General features: G+C 45.2%; 1 protein-coding gene across 1 annotated transcript in view; it reads left to right on the top strand.

The window, feature by feature from the left end:
* LOC147731234 (lanosterol synthase-like) overlaps positions 1–26612 on the top strand; it is a 310880-nt gene that overhangs the window by 186497 nt on the left and 97771 nt on the right. The window contains exons 11-15 of the mRNA XM_086954169.1: positions 2407–2463; positions 8900–8971; positions 17727–17777; positions 18143–18292; positions 21465–21561. Coding sequence (XP_086810295.1) covers positions 2407–2463; positions 8900–8971; positions 17727–17777; positions 18143–18292; positions 21465–21561 — 427 coding nt within the window. The remainder of the gene's footprint in view (positions 1–2406; positions 2464–8899; positions 8972–17726; positions 17778–18142; positions 18293–21464; positions 21562–26612) is intronic.

Raw genomic sequence — 26612 nt, 5'->3', positions numbered from 1 at the left:
AAGAGGCAAAAAAGGATTGCTTTCTGTATAGAATACAAGTGGGAGATACATAATTGATTTTTACAACAAGCCTGATAATTGAGTATACGTTTCGGGTGTAAAGTAGTCCTTCATGCATTTAATTAGAAGCACTTCCAGGAAGACAACATGGTACACCAAATAGCCAAAAGCATGAAGCGAGAGATTAATGCTCCTGTAGCTGGTGTCAAAGGCATTTTAAATAATTTGTACTGTTATATGGCGTTTTATATTTTTGTAAAGATTTTAATTAATCATATACAAATAAATATATTACTTACTTACTTACTTACTGGTGTCAAAGCCTACTCTATGTTTACTTTAAAGAATTGGTTGCAATGGGCAACCCAAACAGATGTACTGTCAAGCCAGACCTAAAAAAAGGGGGGAACAGTAATTGTATGTACAGTAATACATTAGTAATCGTTAGATTTTTAAGGGCATTTACCACAGGAGGTCTGTAGCACTATACATGTATTGTCCATCACACTGGTACTCAATATCTTGACCTCAGTTGGATGAAAGGCTGGGTCTTACCTGCTGGAATTCTGACCTGTGCCCACTGATTGCATACAGATCTCTGCAATGAACACTTCACTGAGCTGTCTTATCAATTTAGTGGAAACAGATCCGCATATGCCACAGGGCTAAAATTGTGCATGCAGAAAGAATGCCAGTAGGTTGCGGTGCAACTGAAATATCTACAATGCTATTCAGGGTAAACTCACTTCACTGAGGTACTTTAATTATTCCATGTAATGCCAATCCATAGATGTTAGTGGGAAGAAATGCACTGCAGAAATGAAAAATACACAGAAGTGCATTCCTCTACATGCAATCTACACATGCAAATCAGTAGTGGCCTGTACTCAGCCAAAGTAGGGGTTGGTCCGGGCCGAAGGAGGGAAGTGGAAGTTGGGGAAAAGGGAGATGGGGAGCCTTTGGGGACAACAATTAAAAAATGCCTTACCGCTGCTGCCGTCTAGCGCACATCAGCACTTCCTGCTTCTGGGCACAGGCTCCCAGCCTGCCCTGCGGCCAGTCCTAGCAGCTGCAGGATTGGCCTGAGTGACAGCAAACCCTGCTCCCATACAGATTGGGAGCCTGTGCCTGCTCTTTCCAGCCACAGCAACGCAGCTGAGAGAGAGCTGGAGAAAGCTTCACTGTCAGGGCCGGACTGAGAACCAAAACCGGCCCTGGCAAAGTGCTCGGCCGGTCCCCTGGGGGTGCGACCGAGCTCTTTACCGGGCCGGTTTTCGGCCGATTTTGTTACAGGGCCGATTTTGCAGCTATGCCTGCAAAAACGGCCCCGGGGCCCAAAACCGGCCCCCACCCTTGCGGCGCACTGGGGGATTACCCGGTGCCCGCAATGGCCAGTCCGGGCCTGTTCACTGTGCATGAGGGTTTGGCCGTCCTGAGACGGCAGTCCAAACCCTCATGCGCAGAGAAGGGACAAGGGAGTGCACTACCACAACCCCACCAGGGTCATCCCGTCAGAGTCCTGGAGGCGGGTCCAGGGGATTAAAATAAAATGATAATAAAACGCGTTTAACACCCGTTTTATTATCGTTTTATTTGCTGGTGGTAGGAGGGGTGCCAGCACTCCTCCGCTCTAATGGAGCGGCAGACGCTTACAATATATGGTCTGTTCCCGGGCTTTTCAGCACATACACTACACACATACAGATCCATCTCTCTACCAGTAGTGGCCATCCCCAGCCAAGGTGGGGAGGTGGGGGTTGGGCCGGAGGAGTGAGGTGGGGAGGAGGGAGGTGGGGAGAGTTCGGGGATAAAAAAAAATAACTTATCTTAACACCGCCTTTACCCCGACATTGGCTCTTCCTGCTTCTGGGCACAGGCTCCCAGCCTGCCCTGTGGCCAATCCTGAAGCTGCTCTCGCATGAGAGCATCTTCAGGATTGGCCTGCGCGCCGGCAACTTGCACTCCCAGGCAGACTGGAAGCCTGTGCCTGCTCTCTCCAGCCCCAGCAACACAGCTCAGGCTGGGGAGAGCTTCACTGTGCATGAGGGGTTCGGCCGGCCTAAGACGGTTGGCCACACACCTCATGTGCAGTGAAGGGAGTGCCCACCACTCCCCCACCAGCAGTATCATCCCCTGGAACCGCCCCCAAGACTCGTCAGATTCCTGGGGGCGGGTCCAGGTGATTAAAATAAAGTGATAATAAAACAGGTCCAAAACTGTTCTATTATCGTTTTACTTACTAGTGTTGGGAGGGGGCAGGTGTTACTCCGATACAATGGAGGGGCCGCCGCTGATGCAAATTGGATATCGATACTGAACACTGCGGACACATTACACTATACATACTGCACACCTGCTCCTGTAAATGTATGACTGTCACAGTTATCGAATGTTTTTGCTTTTCAGGGAACCAATGGCACCCAGTTGTGGGATACCGCATTCGCGGTTCAGGCCTTTCTGGAGGTGCGGTATGAACTCAGAAACATATGTGTATTTGTTTGTGTACTCCCTTCATTTCAGGCCAGTATCATTGTATCATTACAGTCTTTGCTTCTCTACAGCAGCCTTTAACACCTTCCTCAGCTTATGGACCCCATCCTTTCCCTCCCATTGGTCACAGATGTCTCCACTATATGGCTTTTTATCCTCCAACAAGAAATGCACAAAAGGAGTCACCTCTCCGTCACACAGAGTAACTTGGTTCCATCAGCTAGTGTGCCCTGTGTGCTTTACCTGGGACCCTGGTGGGGATCATTTTGACCACAACCTGGACCTATAAAAAATGCTGCTGATTTTTCATTTTCAATTTTCCTTCTCTGGTTTCCAGGCTCTCCTCTCCCTCTTCTGTCTCGAAAATAATCTTATCCCCTTCTTTGTGGACTTCCCTGTTCTTCCTAGCTTCATGTCTCTGTTTCCGCAGCCTCCTTTTTGATAGCGGGCTGTTAACCATATGTCCAGGATGCCTGGATCCATGCTACATTTTCTTGAAATCCACTTAAGATGCCTTTCTGTTCAGTAAGTACTTTTCATGCAAAAGGTCATCGGTTTTCCCAAAACTCTGGCATGGATCAGGTCAGGACCAACATTGGAAATCCTTGCTCTGTTGTTACTTCTGCCCTTCGTCACCTGCGCTCAGTCATCTGAAAACATCTGTGTATGTATCCATCATCTATTTTTAGGTCGAGCTATTTTTAGCTCTGAACTATTGTAGAGGAAACAACACTCTTGAACAAGAGGATTCCTCCCAATGCATGTTGTCTACTGAAGCGTGACGCTTCGCCAGGCGCACGCTTGGCCTCACCCACACCCCATATGCTCGCCCCTGCTCCCCAGCCCATCAGCCACGTAGCACCAGACTTCACGTGCAGTTCAGGAATCCCTTCCGATCCCCTTCATGCCATGTCTCATATCGTGTGCTAATCCCACCCTGCTCCCTTTAAATACCCCTGCACTCCATAATCATAACCCACCCTTACTCCTTAAAATACCCCAACACCCTTAAACACTAACCCATCTTAACCCTATACATATACCCTCTACCCCAAAACCCAAACCTAGCCCTGAACCCTATAAATACCCCTGAACCCCAAAACCCAAACCTAACCCCGAACCCTAAAAATACCACTGTACCCCAAAACCCAAACCTACCCCTGAACCCTAAAATACCCCTGTACCCAAAACCCAAATTAGCCCTGAACCCTTAAAATACCCCTGTACCCCAAAACCCAAACCTACCCCTGAACCCTAAAAATACCCCTGTACCCCAAAACCCAAACCTAGCCCTGAACCCTTAAAATACCCCTGTACCCCAAAACCCAAACCTACCCCTGAACCCTAAAATTAACCCTATACCCCAAAACCCAAACCTAGCCCTGAACCCTAAAAATACCCCTGTACCCCAAAACCCATACCTATCCCTAAACCCTAAAACTACCCCTGTATCCCATAACCCAAAACTATATCTAAACCCTTAAAATACCCAAACACCCCAAAACATATACCTCAGTACCCCAAAACATACACCCTATACCCATACTTACCTTATCCAAACATTAAAAAAAAACATGCTTTTACCATTCATGCATTTACAACGAATTTCGTTGTAAATGTATGCATGGTAAAAGCATATTAAATTGTAATGCCATGCGTTATAATGGCATTGCAGAGTCATGGTACTTTCGTAATGAAAGTATGCGGAGTGATGGTATGCGGAAAGAAAGTTGCGGAATAATGGGCGTTTACCCTCCCCCGGTAAGTAAATTGGTGGCACGGCGGCCCACATCTCCAGCAACATACTCATATTTTTTCACCACCCATTTGAAAAATGCACAGGTCTCTCTCATTGATAGCCAGCACCGACATACACTTTTAGACAAACCTTACGCCACAAGTTCTAGAATTGCAAACTATAGAGCTGGGGAGCTACGTTCGAATCTCGGCATCAGCTCAACATCCTGTGATTCCAGGCAAATCACTTTGTCTCTCCGTGCCTACCACAAATGAATGTGTTCTTCTGTAATGTAAATTGTCCTCATGCCATGTTGTCGAGTTCGTGCTATATAATATTGCATGGAAAAATAAAGTAGGGAAACTCGAGTTCACACACTATTGAATGCGCACTCTTAAGTGCATCAGCAGTGCACTGTGAATCGGAGCGTTTCACAGGCCTGTCACAGATAAGAAATGCTATCAAAACGAAATCCTACAAAACAATATACTACTGGCCGGCAGCAATTCATTCCCGGACAACGTCGGGACGGGCTGCTAGTGTATAGATAAAGGGAGTGCAGCCTTTGTACATCCCGACATTACATCACACCTATGTAAATAAAAGATCCGCGGCACCACTGAGCGAAAGAAACGCCAATAAACTCGCTTCACAACAATTAAGTTCTCGGTTAGGGTGGGAGAAAGAAAGCCCTCATTTCATTCCTTTCAGACATAAGACTTACCTTTGAAGTTTCAAACACATCACAGGAGCCGCGCCACTGCCTGCAGCCAACCCCGACGAGCACGGTTCGCCCCTGCGCTCCATAGTACTTAATAGCAACTACCCTGCAAGCCTGCTCCTAGCCGCAATAGGTTTATCAAGGTTATGTGCATTGGGGGAATGCACTGATGGCAAGGGCGTATTTTACTATTTTTACGTCTTAATTCCCATAAACTGACATTTTTATTGCGGGGCGTTTCTTTACAAAGCAAATCACTTTGGTCCAGTTAGGGCAGCTGAGCAGCGATTACCCCACAACATCCCATTGCGAGCCTGCTGCTTTTGCTAAGTGGCAAACAGCTCATCTCTGCAAACAAATACCATTCATTAACCAACCATGCACTAATCCCCCCACCAAAAGATTAGTGCACAACTAGCTTCAAAATCTTATTGCACGCTATCACACATGTCGGGCATGTTCTCCTTACCCGTTGCCTCATGCACAACCTGGAACACTTATTTGTTTGACTCCGCCCCCACTTCTTCAAACATATGTAAATGTTTCTTCTTTGGCTTTAAATGTTTACACATCCTGGCATGAAGCCCCCTCTTGCACTAGACTTCACGTGCAGTTCAGGAATCCCTTCCGCCCCCCCCCACCTCACAAACCACCATTTGTAGCACGCATCAGACCCGCCACAGTGAGAGCTTCAGACTTCAAAGGAATGGTCTCCCCCGCCCCCCTCTGCGTAATGCCATCACACCATAACATTGAACATTAGAATTTCAGAGCACATATCTGGTTACCGCATCATTTCAGGGATAGCCGCACAGCTGCCAGCGTCCCTGCTACCTTGTGATTTAAATATTCATGTATAGATAAAGGGAGTGCAGCCTTTGTACATCCCGACATTACACCAGACCTATATAAATAAAAGATCCGCGGCACCACTGAGCGAAAGAAACGCCAATAAACTAGCTTCACAACAATTAAGTTCTCGGTTAGGGTGGGAGAAAGAAAGCCCTCATTTCATTCCTTTCAGATATAAGACTTACCTTTGAAGTTTCAAACACATCACAGTGGCCGCGCCACTGCCTGCAGCCAACCCCGACGAGCACGGTTCGCCCCTGCGCTCCATAGTACTTAATAGCAACTACCCTGCAAGCCTGCTCCAGGCCGCAATTGGTTTATCAAGGTTATGTGCATTGGCAGAATGAACTGATGGCAAGGGCGTATTTTAATATTTTTACGTCTTAATTCCCATAAACTGACATTTTTATTGCGGGGGCGTTTCTTCACAAAGGAAATCACTTTGGTTTTGTTAGGACAGCTGAGCAGCGCCTTACCCCACAATATCCCATTGTGAGCCTGCTGCTTTTGCTAAGTGGCAAACAGCTCATCTCTGCAAACAAATACCATTCATTAACCAGCCACGCACTAATTCCCCCACCAAAAAATTAGTGCATAACTAGCCTCAAAATCTTATTGCACGCTATCACACGTCGGGCATGTTCTCCTTACCCATTGCCTCATGCACAACCTGTAACGCTTATTTGTTTGACTCCTCCACCACTTATTCAAACATATGTAAATGTTTCTTCTTTGGCTTTAAATGTTTACACATCCTGGCATAATGCCCCCTCTTCTTACATTTTCTGCATACAATAGAACACTCAATGCCACAGCATCCCTCAATGCCACAGCATGACTCAACGCTACAGCATTACTCAATGCCACACCATCACTCAACGCCACAGCATCACTCAGCAACACTCAACACCACAGCACCACTCAATGCCACAGAACCACTCAACACCACAGCACAACTCAACACCACAGCACCACTCAATGCCACAGCATCACTCAGTGCCACAGAATCACTCAGCACCACTCAATGCCACAGCACCCCTTAATGCCCCAGCACCCCTCAATGCCGCAGCGCCACTCAATGCCATAGCACCACTCAATGCCACAGCATCACTCAATGCCACAGCATTACTCAGCACCACTCAACGCCACAGCACCACTAAACACAACAGCACCACTCAACGCCACAGCATCACTCAATGCCACAGCACCACTCAACACCACAGCACCACTAAACACAACAGCACCACTCAACGCCACAGCATCACTCAACGCCAAAGCATCACTCAGCTCCACAGAATCACTCAGCACCACTCAATGCCACAGCACCACTCAATGCCACAACACCACTCAACACCACAGCACCATTCAGGGCACAGCATCCCTCAATACCACAGCATCACTCAACACCACAGCATTACTCAACGCCACAGCATCACTCAATGCCACAGCATCACTCAACACCACAGCATCACTCAGCACCACTCGATGCCACAGCACCACTCAATGCCACAGCACCACTCAACACCACAGCACCACTCAACGCCACAGCATCACTCAATGCCACAGCATCACTCAGCGCCACAGAATCACTCAGCACCACTGAATGCCACAGCACCCCTCAATGCCACAGCACCCCTCAACGCCATAGCACCACTCAATACAACAGCACCACTCAACGCCACAGCATCACTCATCACCACAGCACCACTCAACGCCACAGCACCACTCTATACCACAGCACCACTCAACACCACATCACCACTCAACGCCACAGCATCACTCAACACCACAGAATCACTCAGCACCACAGAATCACTCAGCACCACTGAATGCCACAGCACCCCTCAATACCACAGCATCCCTCAATGCCACAGCACCCCTCAACGCCACAGCACTACTCAATGCCACATCATTACTCAATGCAACATCATCACTCAATGCAACAGCATCACTCAACGCCACAGCATCACTCAGTACCACTCAACAACACAGCACCACTCAATGCCTCAGCACCACTCAATGCCACAGCACCACTCAATGCCACAGCACCACTCAATGCCACAGCACCACTCAACACCACAGCACCACTCAACACCACAGCACCACTCAACACCACAGCACCACTCAACGCCACAGCACAACTCAGCGCATAGCATCCCTCAACGCCACAGCATCACTCAACGCCACAGCATCATTCAACGCCACAGCATCACTCAACACCACAGCATCACTCAGCACCACTCAACACCACAGCACCACTCAATGCCACAGCACCACTCAACGCCACAGCACCACTCAACACCACAGCACCACTCAACGCCACAGCATCACTCAGCACCACTCAATGCCACAGCACCACTGAATGCCACAGCATCACTCAGCAACACTGAATGGCACCGCATCACTCAGCACCACTGAACGCCACAGCATCACTCAGCACCACTGAAGGCCACAGCATGAGACAGCACCACTAAAGGCCACAGCATCACTCAGCACCACTGAACGCCACAGCATCATTCTGTGCAACCATTCAACAACAACTGGTACTAATATGTTCTTTCAATGTTTCAAGCTTTATTACAAATGTCACAAAAAGATGTTAATATTTCACTGCTGTTCTTGGATTTTCATCACAATAAAATACAATGAACATAATCTTCCCAAAAGTTATTTACAAAAGTTTAAGCTATTGCCATTATAAATTACAATCACTTTTATATAAGTATTAATTATTTAAAAAAATAAAAGCCATTGTTATTAGTAATATTAATACATCTAAGTCATATAAATACAACACATATTGCATTACAAATGCTATAGGTGTCACGTTTGCGAAAGTTAAAACTATTGGCATTGTAAATGACAAAGATATTAATTTCGCTATTTTAAAAACCAACACATAAATAAAATATTTGTCATTTACAATACCAATAGATCAAACTTTCCTAATGCGAGACCTATTGCATTGCATATGCTTGTCTCCCCTTCTCTTCCTTCCTCTGCTACTCGTTTCGTTCACCCTCTTGTCTCCATCTGCCAGCTTCCTCCATTCATTATTTGATATCCCTGTGGTTACCATTTCTTCTTCCTTGTGGCAGGCAGGAGCTCAGGATCAGACCGAGTTCACCTCCTGTTTGAAGAAGGCCCATGAGTTCCTCCGCATCACACAGGTGAGTGAAGAGATGGTGAACTATGTGGTGCGTATAATATGTACGGGTGAGGGGAATCCAGCGTAGGCTGCCAAATGTTAAAAAACATCCTCACCCTTCGTCATAGTGTAAAAACGAGGACCCTTTTTAATAATTTCGAAACTGGAAGAGGTAGTTGTTTGCGGGGTTCAAAGGTTGACTGTTTCAGGGCCTAATTCACAAGAGGTTTTCACACCTTACCTGCACTTCACTGCGTGTTTGGCTCGTTCTGTGTCGCATAATTTCAAAATGTGAATTTACATTGTTTTTAATTGATTCCCTTGCGTAATACTGCCTCCGATTTTTTTTAACTTACATCCCATCCTACATACATTCAAAGGTTTACTCCTATCAAGGGCAGGAGTAAATGTGTATTCTAGGTGGAAATGGGGTGGGAATGTCACCAAACCTAGTTGCATTAAAGGGAAGAAGGATTTCTCCAGAGGGAAGAAAATTAATTTTTCCGGAGCGTTTACGTATGCATAGATGTACACTCTGCACATTTACGCATATATAAATGCTTACAAATATAAATGCTCATAGAAAACTGTGACTGGCAGCTACCCACAAGTATTGATTTTTTTTTTGTAAGTTAAAAAAAAAGTATACATTTATTCCAAACGTAAGAGTAATCCTCTTGGAGTAAAAGTATGATTTTGTTTTTCTATGACTCATGCCACCTGAAATCCGTTTTCGAGATTCATATTGCATGCCATATACATGCTATTCTAGTGTTTTTGGAAACGCAATGGAAGTGAGGTGGGTTCCTTCTCTTCCTCCAATCAATCAGGATTTTATAAAGCGTCGACAATCACTCAATAGGGTATTCAGGCCGTTTCAGGTCCCGGAGATTTATTCGAACAGCCAGGTCTTGAGGGCCATTCGGAATTCCGGAAGTGAGGTGATGATCCGAAGGTGCGTGGGGAGGCTGTTCCAGGTCTTTGCTGTGATGTGGGAGAAGAAGAGTCCTCCACTTCTGCTTCAGTAGATGCAGGGAGTATGAGCTAGTAAAAGGGAGGCAGAGCGTAGCCCTTACACCTTTCTTTTGCTGTGTAGGTCATAGTTAGATTTTCAACACCTGGTATTCTGACATTCTGTCACTAGTTTCGAAATAGTGTTTAAATAACTTAAGAACGTGCCCTGGGGCACCAGCAGAGTATTATTGATGTAAGTATCACAAGACCTTTTAAAGTGGGTAATGAAGTAAATTTATTGTAACATAGAGAGACAGCTTAAACAACCACTCTAGTTCAAGTCTTCCCGTTTTCTAACGCTACCAAACGCCCAGCTACAGAACATTAAATCATGAATGCAGAAGAAAGAATACAAAGAGCATTCCAAGATCACCTAACACAGAATACCACAATTATCAATTGGACCCCAGCATTATCATCATCTGTTGAATTCAATTGGCCTTGAAGCCATCCGATTTCCCACTTTGCTATTGCGGTGATTGTCCTGTTCTGGGTTGGTTTCTCTTCACAGCAGTGGCAAGCATAACACTCTGCATAAAAGACAGCACCTGGCATAAGGCTATTAACTCATCTTTATTAATTTCTCAGCTTTTCTACATGGCCTGCTGATGTGGAGCTACTCTCCACACACCCTCTACTCTCTGCTTCCCTCAATGTAATGAGAGGGTAACTAGCCAGTGTTGCCAGATTTTGAGACCAGTCCCAAGCCCAAAGCCGCTCAAGTATAAGCCCAAATTAAGCAAAACGCAGACCAGCATCAGCCTAAAAAACAGTTCAAAGTCGCAACTCTAAAATTATGCAGAAATAGTCATCAGAAACTATTTGAAGGATGAATGTAAATTCTAATCGATATACAGATAGTGGGAGGGGGTTAACTGGGCACCTGTACAAAGAGACTAGCCTGCCCCAAGTCATTTCAACAGCTTGTTTAACATGTGTACCCAAGTTGCCATGGGATAAAGCTAAACCTTGTAAGTCTCTGTGATTAAGTTGATTATGAAACGTGTCTGCGCTGGACCTGTTCGCTCTATTATTCCTGCCCTTCTCTCAGCAAGCAGTGAAAAAAGATTCTGGATTAGAGACACAGCAACTGCTCACCTGATACAAATATTTACACTTGTGGACCAAGCATACAATGTGTATGATTATTCAGTCAAAATATGCAGTCACACCTCATTTTTAAACCCAAGAGCAAAACATATGTGTAGTTTTAGTACACGTTTACTGTTACATTAATGTTCAGCTGTACTGAGGTTTGAACTGCAAATGTAACTTTAAGGTTCTTTCTCAAATGTATTCCTTCTAAAGCTACATTAGACCATAGCTGCCAAGGTTTCCTTTTGCTTGTGTGACATTTACATATGTTTCCAGTGCATTTATGAGTGACATTTTACAGCCTTATGTGTGACTTTTGAGTGACACTTCATAGTAATTTCAAAAAAGCACTTATTAAGTATCATGAAGTAAATATCGGGGAGGGCCCATTTTGAATAAAATGCGACCAGGTTGAATTTGCCTCTAAACAGATGCAATGTTCCTGGTCTTTTGAGGTCTAAATGATGCTTATCCTTACTGGGCATAGACAAGCTAGCACCTCTGTTACCTAAATGTTCTTTCCACTGTGTATAATGATTTTGGGCAATGATAGCAAGTGGAACCCTGTCCAAAATTAACACATATGGCAGCAGTCGGTGATTGCCTGCAGTAAGATCCTCGACATTTGCAGGTGTGAACCATTCCCCTTCTACTTTTAATGGCTTGTTTTGTGTTTTAAGCGTAATAGGGGCATTTGTTGTCTTTGGCCCTGGCTTGGGCCTTATTTCGAGTTGTGTTTCATTGGAAATCCTCAAATTTCTAGAAAGTGACAAAAGAAGGGTAATCCTCTGGTGACACTTCCTGTGAGTACCATCCCCAAGGAAAGTTATGTAAAATAAACTGTAGGTTCTCCACCAGATTCAGCACTTTGTGCAGCAAACATTGCATTCCGCATTAGCACAATCCTCTCTTCCCTTTTTTGTTACTCGTTCAAACTATCTTGATATCATCTCCACTTCTTCTCTGTTTCCATCTTGCAGCTTGATACTGATACCTCTCTCTTCTTTTATTGGCTTGTTCCTCCCCATTTTCCATCCCACCCTCCACTCTGCAAGTCTCATCCCCCCTTACCAACTCAGTCTTTCCTCGTTCCATAGTCTCCCTCTTGCTTCTTCATTCTCCCTTCATTTTCTTCCTCTTAATCTTGCTGCTTTTCTAGCTTTTGTTTCCTTTGTCTTTTTGTCTCTCCATCCTGTTATCTGTCCGTCTCTGCTCCTTTTACCAGTCTTGGCTCCCTTCCCATATATCTGTCTTCCTACCAAGTACGTCTCTCTCCTCTCATCACATCCCTCTCACTGCTCCTTGTCTACCTTAGTTTCCTTTCTTAAAATTGGTCCTTTATGAATCTTTATCGTTTCTATTGCTCTCCTGTCATATCCCACCCGCCTCCTCTTTGTGTTCCATCACCCTTCTAACTCCTCTGCCTGCTCTGTGTGTGTCCCTTTCCTCTTAAGATGATTTATCTCAAGTGTTTTCTTCATGCAAGTTTCTTTTTCCTTATCTCCTTTTAACCAGCCTTTCTCCTAACCAATGGCTGCAGTGTAATAGAAGAATCATTTTTAAAATAACTTTAGTTGATTCTATTTCTGATGCATAAATGGCCGAAGTTTAAGCAATTGCTATTTATTAAGACAACGAATAAAACCTGTTTGTGCTTAGAACACAATTCAAGATAATTACTTTGACAAAAAAAGGAAAATATATACATCAAAATAAAAGCACAGTGCTACTCTTCGATTACTGTTTTCTTCATGCAAGTTTCTTTTTCCTTATCTCCTTTTAACTAGCCTTTCTCCTAACCAATGGCTGCAGTGTAATAGAAGAATCATTTTAAAAATAACTTTAGTTGGTTCTATTTCCGATGCATAAATGGCCAAAGTTTAAGCAATTGCTATTTATTAAGACAAAGATTATAACCTGTTTGTGCTAAGAACACCATTCAAGATAATTACTTGGACAAAAAAAGGACAATATATACGACAAATCGGAGATCCTTCTCCTAGGTAATCCAAACAAACTCCCAACAAACCTCTCCTGGCCACCCTGTATGGGAACTCACCCAACCCCAAAAACCGAGGTTAAAAGTCTAGGCATATGGCTCGACCAGGACCTTAATTTTAAAACCCAGGCCAGAAAAACCTCAGGGACCTGCTTTGGCCTTATCCGCATGTCCCGAAAGATCCTCCACCTGATCCCCTTCCAGTCCAGGAAGCTACTGATGCAGGGGCTAGTTAACTCCAGGTTAGACTATGGTAACGTCTTGTACCTGGGAGCCCCGGCATCAGTCGTCCAGAGACTTCAGGTGGCTCAGAACGCGGCAGCTAGAACCCTAACAGGAACCAAAGCAAGATCCTCGGCGAAACCAGCTCTCAAAAGCCTGCATTGGCTTCCAGTGAAGGAGGGAATTACCTTCAAAGCGCTGTGCATCTCCCACAAGATAATGCACGATAAAGGCCCCCCAATCCTCAGATCCCTGATGAAACCCCACCAGTCCACCAAAAACCTAAGATCTGACTCACTTGCCCTTGCCAGCATCCCAAGAATAAAAAAGTCAAGATCCGGCGGCCGCTTGTTTGCCTACAACGCACCAAAACTATGGAACACCCTCCCAGTAGCCATGAGGAGAGAACACAACCTCCTATCATTCCGGAAACAATTAAAACCTGGCTCTTCCCTTAAACCCCGTCTTCCTTACCGCCCCCCCCTCCCCTCTGGAATACTGGGTCGTGTTAGCGCTGGGATGCCCGAGGGTAGCTATGTGCTCTACAAATCCCTACTCAAAACTCACTCACTCACTCAAAATAAAACACAGTGCTACGCTTCCATTACTTTTTAAAGACTTGTTCATTACTGTGACCACAGTATGTCAGCGGTTCTCAGCGTCGCGGTTCACACTTCTGCTGCTGGCAACGCAAATGATAGCATGTAAGCAGTATGTAGACGGTGCCTCCTTGCTCCTGTGTATGGCCATTGCTCACCTGAAACTGCTTGCTAACAGGCCAGAGACAGGCTTCAAGAGTCAACCCATGCACTGAGCAGCACCGGGACATTGCCAATGCTGCTCAGACGCTACTACAGCCAGATCGTCCGCTCTGCCCCCACAACACATGTGGAAGGCAGGGAAGATGCTTTCCATCCTGGGAAGTGGCAATGTCAGCCTAGGGGCACAGCATGGGTGTGGGCAGAGGGATGGAAGGGGGCAAAGGTGTAGCAGTACCTGCAAAAACACACTGCCTGGAGAAAACCAAGCACACCAAGCTCTGCCACAGAGCAGCAATGAAGGGTTGCACCTCGACCAGAGGAGGTGCCACTGTGGGATGAAAACATTGAAAAGATGTTGCTAAATGGTCAACCAAACACACCCCGTTGCCACAGTGAGATGGTGCCCTACATTATTCTATACAATGAAGTGAATGCTGTAACAGGATGTACTAATCTGTTTATACATCTAAATAAAGCACTCCATTATCTCGCGGTCTAGTCAACACGATAAAATATACAGCCAAATGAATAAATAGGGCTCACAGCATCTTCAAGTGATAACAAAAGTTGCCACTGTGTAATTTCCATCTTTCACTTAACGAAAAGTATCTCTAAAAAAATCACTAAACTCCTGGCTCATGGAAGAATCTTTCTTTTTGCTTACACTCTGGAGCAATGCTGACACAGTTCCTACCGAAGAGACACAGATGCATTACATGCCAAAGTGTACTGCAGAGCAACACATGGATTTGTTCCAAACATGTTTATTCACAACACAGCAACCTATTGTACGATCATAGTGTACTGTTTGCATTTATCCAGAAATAACAAGCCATCAGACCAGGATTGAATATGGCCCTTGAGTGGAACTGTACGTGTAGTAAACCACTAAGATGCCCTCGGGCAGGCTGGCTACCCCCTGGCTGCCCAGAACATTCTTTTTTAAGAAATTCAGAGGAAAGTCACAGGGTAATCAGTGGGAGCTGAGGGCTACACACAAGGTATATTTAATTAAGTATAGCGACATATTAAGGTTATCGTGAGAGTCCATATCAAAAGCACTCATTTTCTAGCTTAGTACTTAATTTACCTATTTTGTTAATTCTAGGACTTGTAGTCTTGGTGTAGTTCAGTGTGATCATTTGGATTAACACACCAGAAAACAGAGATTAGTAAATAATGTGCAGAATCTTAAAAGTTGTATCCACTGTAGAGATTAAAGTGATAAACGTAGAGACTTTGGGGACGCCTGGCACTGAATTCAGGAGCAGGGACGGGGTGGGGGAGTCACGCTCTGTGACAGAGTATGCATGGTGACATCGGTCAGCATGAGGAAGGGGCTCATGTATGCAGGAGCTTCGTGTAATTTAGGTGGGGCATGCAGTATTCAGGCTGGCTTCTCGTAGTATCCATGAGAGGCCTGTGTTGCATTTAGAGGGATTCACAATATTCAAATAATCTTTGGTGGGAATTTACATAGCACTAGGGGGTTGACAATATTTAGGAGCAGTTGCGTCTTTTTCCCATATAATGTTCCTCAATTAGTGCTCTTCCTTTTTCATTCACAGCCCTCCTCCACCCTTGTCAATATCCTCTGCCTTTCTGCCTGTTTTCCTACTGGGGCTGATTTCCAACTTCCATCGTTCTCCCGAAGTGGGACTCTTGAAGCCCATTGCCGTGTTGGTTTCACTCAGTGACTCACTGTATCTCTACTACAGTGACGAGAATTGACAGTTTGAAAAAGCAAATCCTGACACACTTCACCACCACCTGCGCAGAGAGACCGACGTGTATAGCGCGTGACAGCTACTTTTGAAGAGTGCCGCAGGTGGTGGGCAAAAGTTATTGCCAGGGCTGTCATTGGTAGCACTTTCACACGCTACAAGATTGACAGCCCTGTGTCCCACAGACTGAACACCCACCGCACTATTGACTATGGTGGCTGGCAACACGTTGCAGCAGGTGTGCTTGCAGACACACACATAAACATATTCTGGACAATAAAGTTTGCAGGTCCGTCATTGGGAGCGCTTTCACGTGCTACCAGATTGACAGCCCTAGGACCCAAACATGAAGGTACACTTTTTGTATCCTCTCAGGTGGTGCGTGCAGTGCGGCACACTGGCCAATCAGGCCCAGTCATGCTGTGCGAGTGCACCTCCTGTGCCCATTTGCTCGGGGCTGGCAGCCAATGAAGTCCGGCATTGCTGAGGCACCGCCCCAGCTTAAACAAATGCGCACAACAGGCTAATAAATGCCCCAAAATTAGCCGCCCGCAACTTGGTTTCTGTCTCGCACAAATGGGAAAAATGTCACCCATTTGTGCGGGAAATAGCCCAATCTGGCAACACTGAAACTAGTACTTTCTGTCTCCACCCAGGAAGTTCCTGGCATCTCACTTCTGTCTGGACCAGCTAGACCGCTGACCTACTTATATAACAATGTCCTTTCCTGGAAGACATGACAGTGATGTCCAGGATCATTTTGCTAATTTTCCCTGTGAGAATTGTTTTCAGCATTGGCATTCTGATCTTTGCTGCAGATGACTCCCCTCCACAAATGAGTGTGTGCGTGTGTTTCCTTCTCTTAGTGCATGAGGCAGGACACCATTCATGTAACTATAAATTTTGACAGAAATTTTCAAAGGCGGCACCTGCTTTTTTGTAAATACCTTTGCATGACACTATAGTGCTATTTAAGAGGAAATCTACATTGGCAAAGTTGCATTAAAATATCTGGTTTGCTAGGATGTTATTAACCCCTTCGCTGCGGGGGATAATCCCCCGCTGTGCTGGGGGGGAGGGGGGCGCGCACAGCGCCCGCATTCTCATGACGAGCTGAGCTTGTCATGAGCTACGGCGCTCCTGTGCTCATGACGAGCTCAGCTCGTCACAGGTTTATTGCCTCCCGTGGAACGCTCAGCACAGCGGGGGAATTCTCCCCGCATCTGAGCGTTCCACGGGCCATGACGAGCTGAGCTCGTCATGAGCACCGGAGCGCCGTGGCTCATGACGAGCTCAGCTTGTCATGAGCATGGGATGGGTTAACCAATGTCAGCTTTAGCAGGTAGCCGGAGAAGCCTGGCTCTTCCAAAGGAACCTGCTGACCCTTCCAAGACTAACCATAGCTGAGCAAACTCTATTCATTTTGTCCTAATGTCTAATCTTGCATTGATGTTACCTGCTTCCTCATGGCCCTCGCTAACCCAGAATCCTAGTCCAGGCCTGATTGTATTTCTATCTCCACTGATTTAAAGCATACCACATGTTAATTATTGCAAAACGTGTTAATATTTTAAAGATCCAATCTGCAGATAGAGTTATTTTCCTGTAACACCGAGCTTTATAATTTGGCACCTGTGATGCCACATCCAAGCCACCGCCACCAAAAGAGGAGAAGATGGTGCCTAAAACTGTGCTTTAAAGGCGATGGCTCCGGAGAGGATCACAACGTAATGTAGAAGCTGATTTAATTCTGGTGTCCGTCAATGTTATCTCCATTTAATTAGACATATGCTAGTGGTAATAGGATGTTTGACTATAGATTCTGTTTTTATCCACTCGCAGCTTGGCAAAAAATTGCAAGGGGTGTCAAGCTCTGAAAGATTTCAAGCTTTAAATGATTGTTACTGATCGGTAACATACCCTGGTACCTATTTTCTGATTTTCTCCTATTTAATTTTCCAGATACCCGACAATCCACCCGACTACCAGAAGTATTATCGACAGATGAATAAGGTATTTCTTGGCCTTTCAAGCTCATGTGATTTCACCATTTCTCAATCTGTCCCTTTTGATTTCATTGTGATGAGTTTGCCTCCCTCCACTGTACTAATCCTCACACCTGCCACATTCCACTCAGACTCCCTTAAGTGCTGTCCCTCTTCTTTCTGCCATTTCCCTTTCATCACTACATCCTTTTTTCTCAGTTTATCTTTTCCGCTCATCAATCCCCCCCTTTATCCTCTCATCAACCCCAACTCCCCCCTTTTCCCCCATTCTGTTAATTTCCTCCAGTTTTGATTAAAGTGTGTTCATCACTGACTGTCCAAACAGAGCCACCTTCGCGTCCTTGCCTCAGAGTGTGCAATGCATTCTTACAGGGAGGATTCACCTTTAGCACCCGGGACTGTGGCTGGATCTCTCCTGACTGCACTGCTGAGGGTCTCAAAGCTGTGATGCTGCTGCAGGAAATGTGCCCATTTATAACAGATCACATTCCCAACAATAGTCTGTTTGACGCTGTCAATGTGGTGAGTACCTCGTGGATGCTTCAGATGCGGGGAGCGAGAAGGTTCTAAGACTGATTTGCATTGTGCTGGGTCTGAACTTAGGTGGCGAGGTGAGCTAAAGAATGATAATAATAATAATAATAATAATAAGCATTTATTAAGCGCCTGGCTGCACAAAACTGTGTGTCCCCGCGCTGACTGCAAATGCTAACCATCAAGAAGACCCAGGGTCAGTCGAACGGAATTAAGTTTTGGGAAATAAATGAGTTTTAAGTCTAGCTCTGAACCTTGTTTCAGATGGCTCCATCCGCAACTGGATTGGCAAGGCATTCCAGAGCTTGGTGGCCAAATAGCGGAAGGATTTTCCTCCCATTTTAGCTTTAGTGATGCGGGGGATTTTAAATAGCATCATGCCTGCTGATCTAAGATCTTTAATCGGCCTATGGATGGTGATGAGGCCTCTCAGATAGCTAGGGCCTTTATTTTGGGCAATGCGATGTGCGTAGCAGAGAGTTTTAAATATAATTCTCTCTTTTACAGGGAGCCAGTGAAGCTTGGCAAGCGCATTTTTCGTGGATGCTCTCCGAGGGAGACCGAGCACCAGTCGTGCTGCAGAGTTCTGTATGCATTGTAACTGATGCAGACTCTTTTGATTAAGGCCAAGTAGGAGAGCATTACCATAGTCCAGGTGGGGAGATATTAGGGCATGGACTATGGTCTTTCTTGCTTCTGTCGGAAGAAGGTCTAAAACTTTACGCAGTATTTTTAGGGTGCTGTAGCATTTGCTTGTCACTTTGTTTACCTGGGCTCTACCTGAGAGATCGGCGTCAAGCATGACTCCGAGGTTCTTCACCTTCTCTACAGGCACAGGTAGTTCACCCAACTCACTAGGCCACCATGCATGTGACCAGACAGAAGTATCCTTCCCCACTATCAGAACCTCTGTTTTATCTCCGTTTAAACGGAGGCAGTTGGCATTCATCCATGTCGCTATGCTTAGCATACAGTTGGAGAAGTTGGAGGCTAGGTCTCTACTGTCTGGCGTTATTTTGAACACCAACTGGGTGTCGTCAGCATAGCTGACAATGCCCACCCCAAATTCCTCCACAATGTGTGCCAGGGGTTCCATGTAGATGTTGAATAAAGTAGGGCTCAAACTAGAGCCCTGTGGAACCCCATGGCTAACACTGCGAGGAGATGACTTAAAGGGTGGGCAATGAAGTTGGAAAGTTCTGTCAGTGAGGTATGACTGAAACCAGGTGAGAGCAGAGTCTTTTACTCCCATGTCTGAGAGTCGAGACAGCAGCGTAGAGTGCAGCACGGTATCAAATGCTGCACTTAGGTCCAATAGGACCAGTGCTGCTGTCTCTCCCTCATCCACCATTTTCCGTATCTGTTCGGTGGAATACAGAACGGCTGATTCCGTAGAGTGGCCTGATCTAAACCCTGATTGGGAAGAGTGGAGGAGTGATTCTTTCTCCAGAAACTCCATGAGTTGGAGATTGGCCACCTTTTCTATGATCTTAGCACAGAAAGGGAGAAGAGAGATTGGCCGCAGATTTTGAAGCTGAGTAATTGGAATGTTCGGTTTCTTTTTTAGTGGTATTACCTGGGCAGATTTCCAGTTTCTCAGGACATTGCCTTCCCGGAAAGAAGTTGTGATCATGTTGCTTATGTGATCCAATAATAAGCTTTCCATGACCGCTTTGTACTGTTCCGGTGGGCAGGCATCCATAGGGGAGCCTGAAGAAATACTGTTTATAATTTTAGCTAGTTCCTGTTTATTGGGGGTCCTAAAGTTGGTAAACTGGGGTTTATTGGGACAGGAGGCTAGGCTCTCTACCTTATTTTTATCTGGCCTGGTACCGCTGGAAAACGTAGCATGAATTTTTTCTACCTTCTCCACAAAGAAGTCGGCTATCTGGTCGCATATCTCTGTGGAGTAGGTATCTTTAGTATCCAGGCGAGATAGTGTGGTAATTTCTCTATAGATACCGAAAAGTTCTTTGGTGGGGTTTTTGGCTTCCACAATTCTGCTTTTGTAGTATAGACTCTTCTCTAATCGTACCAACCCAGATCTGTGACTGTGGGTGAGTGTCAGTAAGGTTTTAGCGCTCCGTCCATCATCTCCTTGTGTTTGCAGCGAGAAGGTTGTTCCCTAGCATTGACAATCAAAGGATGCTCTTCAGATCTCCAGAAGCTTGATACTGAATGGCTTGGTCTAGAGATCTTCTTCCTTTGCTTGGGCATTGAAGAGGAGATTAGCACACAATCTTTGTAGAAGGGTCTGGGGTAGGTCTAGATATTTAATTCCTTCCATCAGACAGTGAGCAATCTGGAGGTGATACCTCTCTAAGGAAACATTTGAGACTTCTAATAGGAACATATTTAAATAGCTTCATTTTGCATTTCTCTGGATTGTTCATAGGGGAGACTATTTTATCACACATCACGCACTGGACAATTCAGGAGCAGAACTCTGCACATTTCTCATTCGTGGATAACTGATGGTGTAAGAAGTAAGAGAAGCAGGAGTTGTACATGGGAGGAGGGATTGGGGCTGACCTGATGGATGGCCATGGGGAAAAGAATTAGGAATTCTCTCATCTGGTCCTTGAGAACCACAACATGGGAGGTTTGTTGGGGGTCCTGCCCCGTATGTCATATTTGCTGAAAAATGCACCGGAAATACGACAGATACAGAAACATTGGGAGGCGACTTCAAAGAGAAAGAATGAGGTTAGTTGTGGTAACAGGTTTAGGGAGGTGAAGGGTAGATATGTGCACTGGTTATAGGAAGCTCTTCTGAAATGTTGGAGGCAGCCTAGTCGGCCCAAGCATTTATGGTCCCCCATGCTTTCTTGGAAGAAGGGATTTTACTTCCGCCTATCTCCTACCATTCCAGCCAAATGCATGTAGTGCCAGCCCTGACAAGCAGATATAAGTTAGAATTTGTGTAACAGGTATTGAGGGTAGATGGGGAGTATTAGACACAGCTATTGTTGACTTGTAGGGGAGAGATGATGGAAGAATATCTGGAGAGAGTAAATTGGGGTAGAAACAAGTGGTGTAGGACTAGGACAGTGCTTGAAGGCAGGACTTCGCCCTGTTTGGGATTTTATACTCACTGCAAAGTTTGTATTTCTCTATTTCCTGCACGTTCAGGCTCTTTGTCTCTTCTTCTCGCTTTCAGTTATTGAGTATGAGGAACTCAGATGGAGGCTTTGCTACGTATGAGACCAAGCGTGGAGGCCGCCTGCTCGAGCTTCTGAACCCCTCTGAAGTGTTTGGTAAGATCCTTCCCGCTGTCGTAGCACCACCACTGACAAAACACCTTACTTGAGGATACAAGGGGCATACTGTTTAGGCGCAGTGGGCATTTATCACATTGGTGCTTTAAAGAAGGCGTGGGATTCCTACTTTATTGAAAAAAATGTGATTAGTATACGTCAGTTCACAAAATACATGTGGACATCTTACTGAGCAAAATATAGTATAGAATATTAGCTAACAATTAATGATTACATAATGTTTCTATATGATGAGAATACGAATATACATTGTTAATAGTCCTATAACTTAATAGGAACCACCAACCTTCAGTGAGACACAATTATGCATCATAGCCTAGAGAAGAAATAAAGTAAATTGAGAAGAATGATGGAATATAAAGGGTTACAGGGAGGTAGAAGGGCGAGGTTGATAACGCTGCACTTACTCACACATCACTGGGGTGAACCAGATAGTCACCTTATAGAAAGTCTTCCAGAAATTAAACTTTTAATAAGCAAGTCTTTATCATGAAAGCTTGCATGTGTCGATCTCATGGAATTCCGGCATTTCTTTTTTAGACCAAATCAAACTAGTTGACATTCAAAGAATAAGGTAAAAGTTCAAATAACATAAAACATCTTTGACTAAAGCATCAAATAAGAAAACTACTGAGGAAAATCTGGTTTAGTTTCAAAATTGACAGACATACTTATTTGAACCTTCAGCTGTCAAATTGGAAATATATATAGAATACATTACATTTAGGACCTCTTTTAGGAGTGATGCATGTTATTTTTGTATCAATCCAGTTTATTTGTAGATTGCGGGATCAGGATATTGGACCTTGTCTCATATGGGGAGCAAATGACAGGCAATGCCTAGACAGCAGGCACACCAGTTATCCTTGCTAAGAGAATTTCAGCAGTACAACTTAGAGTGTTTTACTATGCTGTGGTCAGAGATGATTGTTAAGAAGGAAGGTGAACTTTGCGAAGAGTTTTGAACTGAAACCGAGGATTTTGTGATTATAATTGAAAAAATTATTGGGTTTTAGAAAACAATTTATGGAAAGAATATGGATTTAGGGGTCTTCCATTTTGCAAGAATGACCTTTTACTGATAGATGAGCTGTACAGAGTTATTATATGTTTCCATTAATTGTTAGCACAAATAAGATGGAGAATGGTTCATCACCTCGACCATTCCCCATAATATCTTGTAATTGAGAATCCCCATTTTACATCACAGGTTCAACAACCACTGTTTCATTATCGATTTACAGATTCAAGTATCCCATAGTGTACCTTTTAGGAGTCGAGAAAGGCCAAACGCAAGGAGGAAGAAAACAAAGCAAAGAGGCAACCAGAAAAAACCATCAATAGCAACAAAACTATACCACGAACAACTCTGCTAGCACTAATCTGGTTCTGATCCCCAACTTAAACACTGAAGGACACAAAAACGCCCCCACAAGAAAACTTCTAAATAACTCTAATTCCTATGATCATTTAGCATCCATCCGCATACGCTCTGGAAAAGCTCTGGTTGTTTCCACCTGCGCAAACATCTTGCCTGAGTCTTGCTAGGATTCCAACATGGTCAATTACCATATCTCCTGACAGTGGTGCTGTTCGGGATAGGCTGCTCTTCGTCCACTGAGAAATCATGTCATCCACTCCTTTGTCGGGATCCTCGTCTCTGTCTCTCCAGGCACACTCATAGGTCAAGTTGAGCTGCAGTACAAAGGACACGTATTCTGTTAGCGATTTCTAACCCCAGGCACCGTGTGAATTTCCTCTAGCACCAGACTGGATCAGGAAATGTTTTGCTAGCAATCACCTTGTGAGTTTGCAGGTGGCGCGGTGCAGCTTCACATCAGATCCATCCCCCTATCCCAATGTGACGTTGGAGACCCATATATGTACCACATCTGTGAGCTGACCTCATTGGCTTGTCTTACTGCATCATCCGACGTGAGTCTGGAGCTTTATGAATCCGTTCTTCTGAAAGAATTTTCCTCTCAAAACTTTGTGTGCAGGCAGGCGTCCCCCTAAATCTACAGTGTTTAAGGCGTGTCTCGATTGTCACCGACAAATGCCCATGACCAACACTCATTACGTCTGTCCGTGGCGTCTCGGATTCTATGGCAGGATATGAGGCTCAGATTATGCTTCTCAATTTCTTTACTACTCCAAACAGTAGCCAATGAGAACACAGTAAAGTAAAAAAAACATATAAACATAATACATTTCCCATGAGGTTTTGAACCACGCCTCCAATATCAACCAATAAACAGAGTCCAAAGTATACAAATTAGCAAGGCACCATCCTGACTGCCTCTTTCTATGCTGCTCCGCAGTCATGATAAGTGTCTTGTTCATTTTTCCAAATTACTGTGGTGTTCTTGCTTTTATGCGTTAATTCATGCTTTATGCTTAATGATTGTATAGTTGTTTTACTGGGATTGTGTTTTTGATGCTTAAGATTGCGCTGTGGTTTACGCACATCTCCCTATCACTGTCAGGCTCCCACCGTGCGTGTTGCGCTGTGTGGGTCCTAGGATTCATGTTTTACTTCGTAATGATTGCTTCACCCGCTTTTGAGCCCTAGATTACTTCATCCGATTCACACTCACTCAAGACCTAATGCCTGCTTGACTCGAGCTTTGCTCCAGGCAGGGTCTGGCCCCTCCCTCTCCTCTCAGGGGGCGAGGCGTACTTTGCGAGCCCGCCAGGGCTGGCGCTTATGTCCCTGAAGCCTACATGCGACGGCATTCACGTATACAGGCTCCCAATCACCACGCTGGAGGAAGCCTTGCCCCGGGCTGAATAATTGTGGGCTGACAGCACGCAGTGAGTTTTTGGCTGGTAACGGGCCCTGCAGGGACCCACTTAAAGGGACCCACTTAATATAGCGCTGCCTCAGCTCTAACCTACTCAACGCTCTGAAAACCTGCTTGGCCTCAGTGCAGTAATTGTTGAGAAGCCCTGCATCTAATAGGCAGGCAGGGTTCTACCTTCCATTAGTCCTAGCTGCAGGAGTCCTTTTGGTACCTTTTTGAAACTCTCTGCGTCAGCACTTAGCACCCGACCGACACCCTTTCTCAGCAGAGAGTTAGGGTTGGGAAATATTGTGATTCTTCTCTGAAGATTGGTGATTTGAATATTGCTATATTCCCTATGATGTCGGTCTCTGAGGTCCTCGAAAATGAACTGGCTGCCTATGGTCCCATGAAGGACGAGGATTATTATTTTGACGATAATTTAGAGACTATGATTGCCAAATCTCTAGATAGGAAATTAGATGAAGCTCTCTCCTCAGCCTTACTTCCTATCTCTCAACGCCTTGACAAATTAACCGATTCCAGCCCTCCCCCACATTCAGATACTCCCAATCCTTCTCGGCTCCCTCTCCCCCGACCCACCTGGCCTCCCCATGCCTCATGTGCAGATTTATTCTAAGCTACACAAAGCTAAGGCGCAAACGGATGAGCAGGTTCCGATTGATCTCCAGCCTGATCCTTCACCCTCCGTCCCTGTTTCCGATACAGATACTGACACTGATTAAGACACTTCTCAAGAGTCACACCCTCATAAGTGCGCCAAGAAGCGCAAGCATTCCCTTTCTCCCGCCCAACCCTCTCCCTTAACTTTTGATCCCTATGCCATTGTCCACCCCCAATCCTCTGACTGGGCTCCCGCTCCAGCTGTGGCGGACTATATGCAGCATTATCTGCGCAAGAGTTTCAAGGGGTTCGGGCCCGCCTCAGATCTGAATGTCCCCGCCCTGACCTGGCCAATAAAAATGCTCTTACCCCTGAAATGTATTCCTCTATGCAGACTTTCCTAATAAAATACAAAAAGGACCCAAAGAAAGGCATTGATCGAGCCCTTAGGGCATATCAAGATAAACTCTTAGATATCTCCGGCCCCTTGGCCAAGATCTTGGATTTGGTGCTGGATGCGCAGGAAACTGGATCGGCTATCCACCCTGAAGTCCTGGAAGGTTGGACTCAGCATGCGATCTGCCTGCTTGGCGATGCTATCTGCCCCTTGTCTTCTGAGAGGAGGTAGTCAGTGCTCCTGAGAATAGACCCCCACTGGTCAAGCATTTCCTAAGCAATTGGTGCAAGCTCACCTCAGACGCGTGGGTTTTACACACAGGGTTACCAGATAGAGTTGGCCGATGTACCTGTTCAGGTAGCTCCTCCTCCCCCTCTCCGTTTTTCCCTACAAAAGCAAACTTTTATAGATTCAGAGCTGCAGGAACTTCTAACCAAGCAGGCCATTGCTGTGGGAACATTCGCGGCGGAAGGTTTTTGCAGCAATGTCCTCTTGTTACGAAAGAAAGGAGGAGGTCAAAGATTGGTGTTAAACCTCAGAGAATTCAATCCCTTTGTGGTCTACAGACATTTCAAAATGGAGGGGATTCACTTGTCGAGGGACCTGTTATTGGAAAACGACTGGATGGTCCAACTGGATCTAAAAGATGCTTATCTCACTATTCCCATTTGCCCCTCCAATCAGAAATGTCTCCAATTCCAATGGAAAGGGCAATGGTTCCGGTATCTGTCTCTTCCCTTCGTCCTATCCTCTGCCCCTTGGGTCTTTACCAAACTCATGAAACCTGTGGTCACTCGGCTCAGAGAAATGGGGGCTCACATGATCATCTATCTAGACAATATGCTCCTTCTAGCACAAACTCCTGCTCTCCTCCTCACACATTTACAATACATGATGTCTCTTTTGCAAGTTCTAGGGTTTGTTATAAATCTAAAAAAGTCTATGACATCCTCGTCCCAACTGATGGACTTTCTGGGCTTTCAGATCAACTCGGTGTTGGCGCAATTGCTTCTTACTCATTCCAAAATAAAATCAATCAAGAGGGAAATTCACTCGACGCTGTCCAAACAGATGATTTCCTTACGTTCCCTAGCAAGGATTCTGACGTCGTCAATCCTGGCCATCTTTCCGGGTCCTCTGCATTACAGAGCATTACAATGCCTGAAGATTCATTATCTTCAGAAATGGTTCTCTTACGATCATCTCATTGCGTTATCACCAAAAGC

This window comes from Lissotriton vulgaris, chromosome 2_1, assembly GCF_964263255.1.
Source record: "Lissotriton vulgaris chromosome 2_1, aLisVul1.2, whole genome shotgun sequence".
In the NCBI taxonomy this organism is placed as follows: domain Eukaryota; kingdom Metazoa; phylum Chordata; class Amphibia; order Caudata; family Salamandridae; genus Lissotriton; species Lissotriton vulgaris.
The sequence above is the reverse complement of the archived record's forward strand: the minus strand, read 5'-3'. Positions and strand labels throughout refer to the sequence as shown.